The 12,445-nt window shown below is 35.3% G+C and overlaps 1 protein-coding gene across 1 annotated transcript in view; it reads right to left on the bottom strand.

Annotated features, from left to right (window-relative positions):
- LOC143240431 (A disintegrin and metalloproteinase with thrombospondin motifs 6-like) overlaps window positions 1-12,445 on the bottom strand; it is a 118,431-nt gene that overhangs the window by 72,299 nt on the left and 33,687 nt on the right. The window contains exon 3 of the mRNA XM_076482853.1: window positions 2,662-2,842. Within this exon, the coding sequence (XP_076338968.1) occupies window positions 2,662-2,842 (181 nt within the window). The remainder of the gene's footprint in view (window positions 1-2,661; window positions 2,843-12,445) is intronic.

A 12,445-nucleotide genomic window follows, 5' to 3' on the forward strand; every position in this document is an offset into this window, starting at 1 on the left:
AGGAGCCACAATTTTGAAAGGGTGTAGTGTTCAACACGTTATTCTGTATTTATAGCACATCTACAAGTACCATTTTCCCTCGCTCCTAATTTCAAAATACTTACCAAAAGGAAGGCAGTTAGCTAAGTAGCTAACAGTACGCTATAACACACCATCATTGCTAAGTGATTGACTGTCATTCTTCTAACGCACTCACAGCATAAAGTGCGGAAAATATTTTGTGGATATCGCACGGATCCCAACCACGCTCGTGACCACCGAAATTCAGAGATCTACCAGAGAGCATGTTCAATGTAGTCTGATATAAGTAACATCACTTTCAGTTGTCATTAGTGTAAGTTTAGTTTTCGTGTGAAGTAATCATACATAGTAAAACATATTTCTACGTCAAAAGTGCTTTTCATTTGGAGGGCAAAAGAGGGTGTAAAGCCATTTATAAATCAAAACTACAGTGCAAAATAAAAATAAAAGTATATCTTTAATATTAAAATTTGGAAAGATATGTAGTTGTGTTCTGAAGCTAATCGTCAATGCTGGCTGATAAAGAATAACTTAACAATAATGAATTTCATTTCTATTAACAAAAGAAGAGAAAATTGAAGTCTTCTCTTCTAAAGTTTCCTATTTCCTTAAAATATTTCCTGTCTGTTCAGCAACTCTGAATCTTATTGCATAAAAAGGTAAACAAGACATTTCCTCTCTCTTTCTCTTCTCAATTATAATTTGATTTTTTCATCTCCATTAGTGTTGTAGTGACCTCGCTGACCTCTGGGTGACGTGTTCTTCTCTCCAGTTTAACTTTCCAATTACTAAATCCTTGTTCAGAACTTTTCCAAATAGAAGATTGGTAAAGACGTCCATTAGGACAGCCCGCCTCCAAATATGAAAGTATGTTTATTAATACATTTCAACCGAGATATAACTGTTTCCACACTAACTAATAACAGGATTGTTACCAACTGCTTCTGCCCCCCGCTGGTACAACTGTAAGTCTACGGATTTACAACGCTAAAATCAGAAGTTCGATTCCCTCGGCGGACTCAGAAAATGGCCCGATGTGACTTTGCTATTAGAAAACACACACACTCACCAACTGTTCCCCAGTGGCACAGTGGTATATCTGCGGACTTATACTAATAAAATCCTGGTTTCGATACCTGTTGTGGACAGAGTATAGACAGCCTTTTGTACATCTTTGTGCTTAATAAGAAACAACAAACAACATAGTTACCAACTTGTCTGTATAAAACATTCTTAGACTTTCCAGATAGACACACCGTTCGTCTTAACTTTTTATCTGCGTGCAGAGTGACGGTTAACTAGCTTTTTTAAGCCAAGAAGGCAGCTAAATTAAGTAGTTATTTATTAGGAACCTTCTCTTTAAACAGTCATAAAATTCCGTCTGAATTTAAGTGTTTTGGTTTTATGTGCTACAAAAAACGGTGTCTGTCTAACACTCTAACTAATAAAAGGCCTAGAATTCTGATTATTATATGTACTACAGATGTCTCCTAACATGACTATTGCTGAGCCCACCGAAGGGAATCGAACCCCTTATTTTAGCGTTGTAAATCCGATGTGGCTTTGCTATAAGAAAACACAAATACACACTCAACTCACCGAAATAAACAACACGATTACAGGAAGTTTGATAAACTCAGCTGGAGATACAATACTGAAAACGTACAAGGTAATACACATGTTTAGATATAGGTTTTTGTGCAAATAAAGTTTGATTCTGAAACAAAAATTTTGTTTTTTATCTGATATTCAGCAGAAATATAACGGATCTCTGAATCTGTCTTATATCATCTCTGATAGTTAGGAGAAATACAATGAATCTCTGGATATTGGTTACGCCGCCTTTGATATTCGGCCCGGCATGGCCAGGTGACTCCTAATCTGAAGGCCGCGGGTTTGAATCCCGGCCACACCAAACATCCTCGCCCTTTCAGCCGTGAGAGTGTTATAACGTAACGGTTAATCCCACTATTCGTTGGTAAAAGAGTAGCTCAAGAGTTGGCGATGGGTGGTGATGACTAGCTGCCTTTCCTAGTCTTACACTGCTAAATTAGGGACGACTAGCACAAATAGCCTTCGTGTAGCTTTGCGCAAAATTCAAAACAAACCAAACTTTGATATTTAACAGAAATACAACAAATCTCTGTATCTGGTTCATGCCAACATCTCATTATATTTACAATCGCTGCAAAATAAAATTCATAAAACACTCCAGGAACAAAATAATGCCTTGCACGTTGATGTTCCCTAGCAATCATTACGTTCGGATATCTACTGGATACCAACTTCTTGTATTCTCGCAACTGCTGGTTCTTAAATGCTATCAAATATTAATTACTCTAGGCATACAACTGTTACAGCAATAAGTTCGTGAAACTATTACATTTGTCATAAAAAAATTATTATATTTACATACACACATACACACACAGAAGATTTACTTTCCATTAATGACTCTGTGCATTATCAACTGTTTATCATAAACAGTGTTTTCTGATGAACAGTCTCTTCAGATGCTACTTGAAGCTCTTTCTTCGTGGACACTAGTTTTTGGTATCGAGATTTCTACAAACGAAACAGAAGGAAAGTATCATGGCGTAAATGTACACTTTCACATTTTAAAGAAAACAACAGACTTACCCTTAATTCCACAGTTTGATTCTTCTAAGTTATCTGGCCAAAGTCCTTTGGATCCATCAAGGGTTGGATCTAAAGCAGAACGCTTGTAGATAACGTGGGGATGTCTTAGGTTCTCAGAGAGGTCATGATCTTTAACCGGCTCGATAAGGTAATCATCATCTTCTAAACGAATAACTCCTCTCTATCGTAAATAATAAAAAGTAAAACTACCATAAGACTAGCCTTATGTATTCTGTTTTAAAAAAAACAAAAAACAAGAAACAAAACAACAACAAACAAATATAGCAAAGTGTAAACTTCAAGACGGCCTGAATGAGTAATGGAAGGAAACTTAAATATAGCAAAACAGTGAAAGGGAATTGAGAAGCGTATACACAGTGGTGTGTTTCTCACCCATGAACATGGTAGATAACGCAAGAGGATCAGGTTTCAACTCTTGAATATTTAAGTGGTCCAATTCCAAGTATTCTGTCGAACAACAGCATTACGTCCGAAACCACAACTTAGCGTCAGGGATTTCAACACATATTATACAAAAACCGAAGTGATAATTTCAAAAGTTACACCAGGAGATCATTAAAGTGTCAAGGACATTAATATATATATATATATATGTACGTATTCATTTACTTATGTATTTGTGTATATATATACTTATTCGATATATGAGGAAAAGGAAAAAAATTATTCGCGTTTTCACAAACACACAGACAATGTGTATTTTAAGATCAAATACTGACTGAATACACGAGTACATGAAATACACAGTTAATTTAGTTCCGCAAAGTGCTCAGTCGCACGCGCTACTGAGAATTTCACTGTATGTAAAAAATGAAAAAAAAAAGATTACGAGACTAGACTTTTAAGGTGGCCTTAAGAAAAAGTTATTACGTAACTGTTTACACATATCATAAGTCAAGGATAATAATCACACTTATTTCTGTTTGTAGCAGTTATTCAGCTGAACCAAATATCACTACATTAGTTCTTGTATAGTTTCTTAAGCCTATGTGTGAAAATATTTATAAGCTAACAGAAAAAAGCTAATAGACCTACTGTAGATAGTAACTATCAGTGAAACCGATGTATTTGTTAAAGTATTAAAGAAATACATTTTTGAATACAATTTTATATATATCGGCTAATGTTTTAATTATATATTTCTCACACTATGAATCTTCCCTTCCCCCAGTGGCACAGCGATATGTCTGCGGACCTGCGACGCTGTAAACTGAATTTCAATATCAGTGGTGGACAAAACATAGATAGCCCGTTATGTAGCTTTGGGCTTATTTACAAATAAACACAGTCTGAATTGCCGTCCAGAAGACGGGCAACAAATCATCAAAATTCTTTCGTTACTTTTAGTTTATTAATTTTAAAGATACAAAATTATTTGAAACTTAACAATGCAACACTTTCAAGAAAACCAGCTGGTTTACCCAAGTTAATTTCAAAACGTTTGCATTTCATAACCATGTACTAAGTATATAACATTCTCATACACATAATAATGTAGTAAGAGCAACAGACCAGAACTCTTAATACAGGCTGTTCGGAAAGTTACTGTGTACTGCACAGTGACTTTCCGAACACCCTGTATAATGGTCAGTGAATAGCGGGCCAAGCTACGTATAAGACAATTCAAGATTTAAGCCCGCGACACCCAGCTAAACAAACGCCTTGCACTTTCATCTATTCGACGTGTTATAAAACTACCAGTCGACACCGGTATAAGATGTGCAGGCGAAGGACATTATTGACTGGATCACCTTTATCAGGTCAGCAACCCAAAATTTGGGACAGTTAGCATAGGTAGCTTTTATGTAGCTTTGCACAAATTTCTCAAACAAACATACCTAACACAAATATCTACTCAAAGAAGGTAACCGGTCAAAATGATACACGAAATAATAAAAAGTGGATTTTTTTCCTTCCTCTCCTTACACGGCTTCACCGTGTAATTTACTGCTACTTCATATTCTTGAAGTCACCCTTTTAACAATGCCATTATAACTAGTGCTCCTTTGTTTCGCTCTTTTCTTTGAATTACTGGGTTCCTCAAATAATATCTGTTTAAGTGTAAAATATTCTTGTGCGTACAAAATGTTTGTTATAATGTAACAAACTTCATTTATTTCCGGTAGTATGTAACTAATTTTCTTCTGTCACAAACAAGCACGGCCTGCTGATTAGGGTGATGGAGTCGCAATCTGAGTATCACGGGTTCGAATTCACGTCACAGAAATTTTTATTGTCCTTTCAGCTGTGGGGTCGTTGCAACGTGCAGTCAAATCTCACTCTTGGTTGGCAAAATAGTAGCCCAAGAGTTGGCGTTTGGTTGTGTTGACTATAACTGCCTTCCCTATATTCTGTCAATACTAAATTAGAAACGGCTAACGCAGATAGCCTGCGAGTAGCTTTGCGCGAAATTCAAGCCAAATCAAACCAGAAACAAGCAACATTGCTATATATATATAAAACAACTTAGTACACTTAAAAACGGAAACGGATGTTAATCATTTATTAATTCGTAAAACATGTCCCAACTAACAGCCTTTGAAACATGCGTTTCCTTATTTGTTTCCTCACCAAACATCTTTTATTAGATGAACTTCCCCTTTGAAATATATTACACAAGGTTACGTTATGATGAAGTCGACAGTCAATAAAGTTTGGGTTTGATAATCGTTTAATAACTTCCTACATGTATATTACTCGTTAGAGTAAACTGGTCTCTCAAGTGTTATCACAGATTCATTTGTTACCTTTGACATGCATGTGTAAATGTAAAACGGCCTGAAGGCACCTGTTTATCAAATCAACCTAATCTTACCTTTTATTCTTCAATATAACCTGATTTGTAACCGTATCTCACATTTATCAGTAAAAAAAGAAAAACAGTATAATGAACTAACTTAAGAAATTTATTCGATTTACATTCTACCAGGTCTTATATGCCGAAGGTGTAATTATTGATCAAAATATAACCACTTAAAGATTATTAAAGGTTTTCTAAGAAAGTGTCAGTGTAAGCCTTTAGAATTGTTTTCTAATCGAACAACGATTATAGTATGGTTTTACAAGACTCTGAAGAAATACACCTGTTTTTTTTTTTCTTCTTTGTGTCTCTTATAAGAGTTGAAGGAGAGGGAAAGAGTTAGAAGTGTTCGTAACACTGCAAAGGCGGCTCAGTGTCAAAATGACGTATCGCGTTGCCAGTCACATCAATGATATAGACTCCCCACGTGGTGAGTAATATTCTTGGAAATTCACCGTGCACAGATCGTTGTGTACATAGGCAATCAGGGATTTACAACGTAAAAAAGAAAGAAGCGAACCTGATGATTAATCTGGTTCAGTGTTGTCACCGGAGTTCAATTTATTTACCGTGACTTTTACCGAAGCAGCCGGACACTTACTTTCGAAAAAGCGCGTGTTTTTAAAGTGAACCAAGCCAATAAAAATTAACGAGTTAACAAATATGGCTGAAATAGTACATTGAGATCTCAATTAAGCCTACCAACCTCATTATCTTCACTAAGATACCACTGTGACTGATGAATAAAGTTTTTATCATCTTGAGAAGATCTTGTATCTTCATTTCGAATACTTAAAGAGTATAATCGTTATAAAATGTTGAATGTATATTTGCGGTAAGAACCGTCCTAGATTCGTTTGGTTTTGATGTATAGTCCTTTATTAAACATTAATAACCTAAAACACTTTAAATGTTTGGATAACACGTGACGTATCGCCCAAATTAATTATCCATTATTATTATTATTCAGCGGTATTAGCGAATTGAGAGAATATGTCAGGCCTCTACGTCATCTTTTCACACTGAAATTCACGTTTTAGTAAAAAAAAAGAAACCAACAAATAAAACGTGCTACATTGGTAAAGTTAGACTATACTATAAACTACCTTACTTGCTTCAGAAATACCCTATGTTGATTGTACGTTTTGCTTCGTGGCATTAGAGATCCACATATAGAATAAACATTATCGATACTTTTAATGACGTCACGATGTTTGTAATTGGTGAATTTACAATTTAGGTTTCTTTTTAGTTCAGACTCAAACTAAAAAACAAACAAAACAAGTCACTGGACGAAAATGCTAATTTTAACCTTTTTAGACCTTATGTTAATCTTACCATTCAATTACATTTGGCTCTTTTTCCCACAAAAGGAAGAAACGTGACTAAAAAAAAATAAAAAAAAAAAAAAAAAATTGGGCCTGGCATGGCCTAGCGCGTTAAGGCGTGCGCTTCGTAATCTGAGGGTCACGGGTTCGCGCCCGAGTTGTGCCAAACATGCTCGCCCTCCCAGCCGTGGGGGCGTTATAAGTGACGGTCAATCCCACAATTCGTTGGTAGTAGCCCAAGAGTTGGCGGTGGGTGGTGATCATTCTAGTCTTACACTGCTAAATTAAGGACAGCTAGCACAGATAGCCCTCGAGTAGCTTTTGCGAAATTCCAAAACAAACAAACAAACAAAGCTAAAAATTAATGTTATTTTTTTCGCGTAGAAAAGTAAAAGATTACAACAGACGAGAGAGATTGGAAGAAAGTTAAGTACAGCATAATTTATGAATACGTGTGTCTAAAGTTTTTATTTTACCGAAATAAAATCTTTAATACTTCCTAAAAACATTTGTAACTAGTTCCGAATAAACTTACGGACATATAACAATAAAATGGCCGGTATGGCCAGGTGATGTGCGTGTATCTTCTTATAGCAAAGCCACATCGGGCTATCTGCTGAGCCCACCGAGGAGAATCTAACCCATGATTTTAGCGTTGTAAATCCGTAGACTTACCACTGTACTAGCTGGGGCCTAGCCAGGTGGTTAACACACTTGACTTATAATCTGAGGGGCACGAGTTCGAATCTCCAACCCACCAAACGTGCTCGTCCTTTCATTCATGGGAGCGTTATAGTGTGACGGTCAATCCCACTATTCGTTGGTAAAAGAGTAGCCCAAGAGTTGGCGGTTGGTGGTGATGACTAGCTGCCTTCCCTCTAGTTTTACACTGCTAAATTGGAGACGGCTAGCGCAGATAGCCCTCGTGTAGCTTTGCGCGAAATTCAAAACAAACCAAATCAACCCTAAAAATATTTAGTGCTAGTTCCGAATAAACTTACGGACATGTAACACCAAAATGGCCGGCATGGCTAGGTGGTTAAGGTTAATCTGAGGGGAACGGGTTCGAATCCCCATCCCACCAAACGTGCTCGTCCTTTCATTCATGGGGGCATTATAATGTAACGGTCAATCCCACTGTTCGTTGGTAAAAGAATAGCCTAAGAGTAGACGATGGGTGATGATAACTACATGCCTTCCATCTGGTATTTATCTTATAAGCTAGGGACGGCTAACGCAGATAACCCTCATGTAGCTTTTCGCGAAATTAAAAACAAATCAAATACTAAATATAGGGTTCGATTACACACGGTGGACAGAGCACAAATAACCCACTGTGTGATTTTGCTCTAAGATATAAACGAATGCCGAGTGAATTTGATATAGAAGACTCGATTGTTAGCATTGAGTAGTAAAGATGTCTATTTTAAAGACAGCACAGAAGTTGGTAAAGTTTAATAAATTAATAAACTTTCCACTATTTCGTGACAGTGACGTAGGAACATTTTCCATCATCATTTGAAAAAAACAAGATGATGATGGGCAAAATTGTGAAGAGAAATAAAAAAATAGTTTATTTAATTATCAACTCGATAGAAACCTGTAAAATATTAATGAAATGGAATAATGGAAATCATTTCAACCCAAATTATTCTAAATATTTACCTCGTACGATATCTTTATATATTCAACACGTTTTCAGCACTGTGTGCTGTTTTAATGGCTTTTGGCGCGTACAAGGTTCATATACATTTTTGTAAAAGAGCAAAGAGATTCTATTTAGTTGACTGTACAATGAAAAGGGTTGTTTAAAATAGCCCTAGTGTTGAAAATTATTTCGATTAAATTAAGTCCTTTCGCCAAGTTGCAGTAAATAATGTCACAGTAGTTTAACTTTATTTTAATTCTATTCGACGAAATATGAAAAATCTTTCTTAAAATTGGATCGCAAAGTAACGTGAATTTAACGTTACAACGTTTTGAAAACTTTCATAGCTACATGTACTCAAAACAGAGATATATATATATATATATATATATGGAACTGTCTGCTCTCCACCTGGTGTCACATGTTGGTATTGAGAAATTACATTGTTGAATTAACTTGAATTAAATTTGATAAAGATATTCAGCTGGACGACTAAAAGATAGAATTTAAATAAATGAACAATGGGACGAATGGTTCGAGTTTGACAGCCATTTAATTCTTAATGTCTCAATGTTGCAAATGAGGGCTCAAGTGATTGAGGAGGCTCGTTGCAAAACACGTGAAACTGATGGCAAACAAATGTGTCGTTTAACATCTCGAGCGCACCACGGATCACGAGTAACTTTGCATTGGATGAGTAGATCATGCCACACGGCTCCAAATGGTGGAAGAGGCGACCCTTACCCTCATTTATACAATTAAGTTTTATTCACATTCAATTTAGCAAAAAACTTTGTACTACTAGTTGGATTTCTTAAAGTTTCCGTTAGTAGATTACCTCCTTTCACTCTTGTAAGTGTTCGTAAACCTGGACTTCGCACTTCTTTTTTACGTACTACTTTTGGTGCAACATGTATAAATTGGTAAAAAATTTGTGTTTGTTTGTGTTCGTTCGTTTTTGGCGCCAGTCAGTATAAATGAGGGCCTAGATGTGGTATAAAAATACGTCTATGACACAAGAAACTATAGCCATGTGTCTTGAATGTTCTGTCCAGCTATTGCCTATGATTAAGCAATTCCTTAAGGTTGGTGTTCCACGCCACATTTGGAAATTAAAAACAAACTTTTGAAATGTAATCTATTCTGTTTTTCAGACTATAGAACACTATCTCAGTGTCAATGAAATAACATTACTTGCACTTACTACGGCAGTCGGGCAGCAGACGTCTATACATTCACACAATATTAAATGTAAAAAAAAAAACAGCTACCAAGGCAGCATGTAGTTTTAATACTGCTATTACATCGTTTCTACTATAAAAGTAAACATCAAAGTAAACCGAATGATCAAGTCTGCTATTACATCGTTTCTACTATAAAAGTAAACATCAAAATAAGCCGAATGATCAAGTCTGCTATTACATCGTTTCTACTATAAAAGTAAACATCAAAATAAGCCGAATGATCAAGTCTGCTATTACATCGTTTCTACTATAAAAGTAAATGTCAAAATAAGCCGAATGATCAAGTCTGCTATTACATCGTTTCTACTATAAAAGTAAACATCAAAATAAGCCGAATGATCAAGTCTGCTATTACATCGTTTCTACTATAAAAGTAAACATCAAAATAAGCCGAATGTTCAAGTCTGCTATTGCATCGTTTCTACTATAAAAGTAAACATCAAAATAAGCCGAATGATCAAGTCTGCTATTACATCGTTTCTACTATAAAAGTAAACATCAAAATAAGCCGAATAATCAAGTCTGCTATTACATCGTTTCTACTCTAAAATAAACATCAAAATAAGCCGAATGATCAAGTCTGCTATTACATCGTTTCTACTATAAAAGTAAACATCAAAATAAGCCGAATGATCAAGTCTGCTATTACATCGTTTCTACTATAAAAGTAAACATCAAAATAAGCCGAACGATCAAGTCTGCTATTACATCGTTTCTACTATAAAAGTAAACATCAAAATAAGCCGAACGATCAAGTCTGCTATTACATCGTTTCTACTATAAAAGTAAACATCAAAATAAGCCGAACGATCAAGTCTGCTATTACATCGTTTCTACTATAAAAGTAAACATCAAAATAAGCCGAACGATCAAGTCTGCTATTACATCGTTTCTACTATAAAAGTAAACATCAAAATAAGCCGAATGATCAAGTCTGCTATTACATCGTTTCTACTATAAAAGTAAACATCAAAAAAGTAAACATCAAAATAAGCCGAATGATCAAGTCTGCTATTACATCGTTTCTACTATAAAAGTAAACATCAAAATAAGCCGAATGATCAAGTCTGCTATTACATCGTTTCTACTATAAAAGTAAACATCAAAATAAGCCGAATGATCAAGTCTGCTATTACATTGTTTCTACTATAAAAGTAAACATCAAAGTAAGCCGAATGATCATGTCTTCTCGTTTTAAAACTGTGTAAGTATTTTTTAGGTAAAACGCCATGAAGTATTGAAGGATATACAAAATTGGTTTAATTTACCATGTAAAAATTTATCCTTTACATTTGCTTCGGGAAGAATCGGGTTTTTATAACGGATTAGCTGTTACACCGCCAACGTTAAATATCTATATGTAGTTCCCTATTCTGGGAACGAATAAAAGTGCAGTGTCTAATGTTTCTAAATCTAAACAAAGTACAATATATAGTTCTTGTAACTTCATTTGAAATATCACGAATTCGTGGTAATGACCATGCAAAACGGGTGTTGTTTTTTTGTCTGCAGTGAAGTTGGTTTAGTTTCCAGTAAGGGAAACTTAATAATATTTTGAATTAATATTTTGTTGTTATAATTAATAATAAAGAAGAAACAAATTTCAAAGTACCTGTATTCACTCATTGATTAAACTAGTAGACAGAACCAGCTGTAAGCCTAGCTCCACGTGGCGAGACCACGTGACTGGTACAGGCCCGTCATTATAACCCACATCTTCAAGTTGGCAGGTCTCAACTATCGTCGCCTCATGGCTTTTTAAATCTATTCGCAAACATTTCTTCTGGTTTCATAATGACCAAAGTTGAAGACGTAGATAGAAGTTTTATTAAGTATTTATATACATATATATGCATAAACATATGCTCTATTTTGTACATCCTTTGTATATTTAAATTAACAAAAGACAGAGAGTTTCATCTACCATTAATTCTGCTTCACTCTAAGAAACATTATCAATATCTTGTTTATTTTTATAGGATAAACGTAAATAGAATTCAGAAATTTTCCCCATTTGCCAATCAATCCCACTAAACCACTGGATAAGTGAACGTTTCTTATGCCTTTCCACGGGTCGCGGATTCGAATCCCCCTCATCAAACATGTTCGCTCTTTCAGCCGTGAAGACGTTATAAAGTCACGGTCAATCCCACTATTCGTTGGTAAAAGAGTAGCCTAAGAGTTGGCGGTGGGTGATGTTGACCAGTTGCCATCCGTCTAACACAAGTAGCTTTCAAAACAAACCAAATATCTTATCGAGCTTAACATTATTAGATGTTCCGGACATCAGAATATAAAAATAATAGTTTCACGTTCCGTAAGTGTACTTCCGTATTGTACTTCCGTATACTTACTTTTTATTAGCTCTGAACTGAGTGGTTCAGTTAAAATTAAAAAAAAAAACTGCCTTCCAGACTCCATGAAGGAAATTGAAAGTTCAAACCAAATATTGCGGTCTCCAACTGGTTGGGTGAAATAAACGAACAAACACCCTAATGCTGTTTTTGTTCTACAACTGTGAGCCTTGTAAGGCAAGAAAAGTACAAGAAAAATTTAAAGATATGTTTTTTTATACCGTACGGCGTAAGAACTAGTTTGTTATTCCAGAGTAATATTTTTTAATAAAATATATAGTTACTGTTACTATTCATACATGCTTACTATTTGTTTATTTTGAATTTCGCGCAAAGCTACTGGACGGAAATCTTCGCTAGCTGTCCGTAATTTTTCAGTGTAAGACTAG

This window comes from Tachypleus tridentatus, chromosome 13 (genome assembly GCF_004210375.1).
Source record: "Tachypleus tridentatus isolate NWPU-2018 chromosome 13, ASM421037v1, whole genome shotgun sequence".
Classification (NCBI taxonomy): Eukaryota; Metazoa; Arthropoda; class Merostomata; order Xiphosura; family Limulidae; genus Tachypleus; species Tachypleus tridentatus.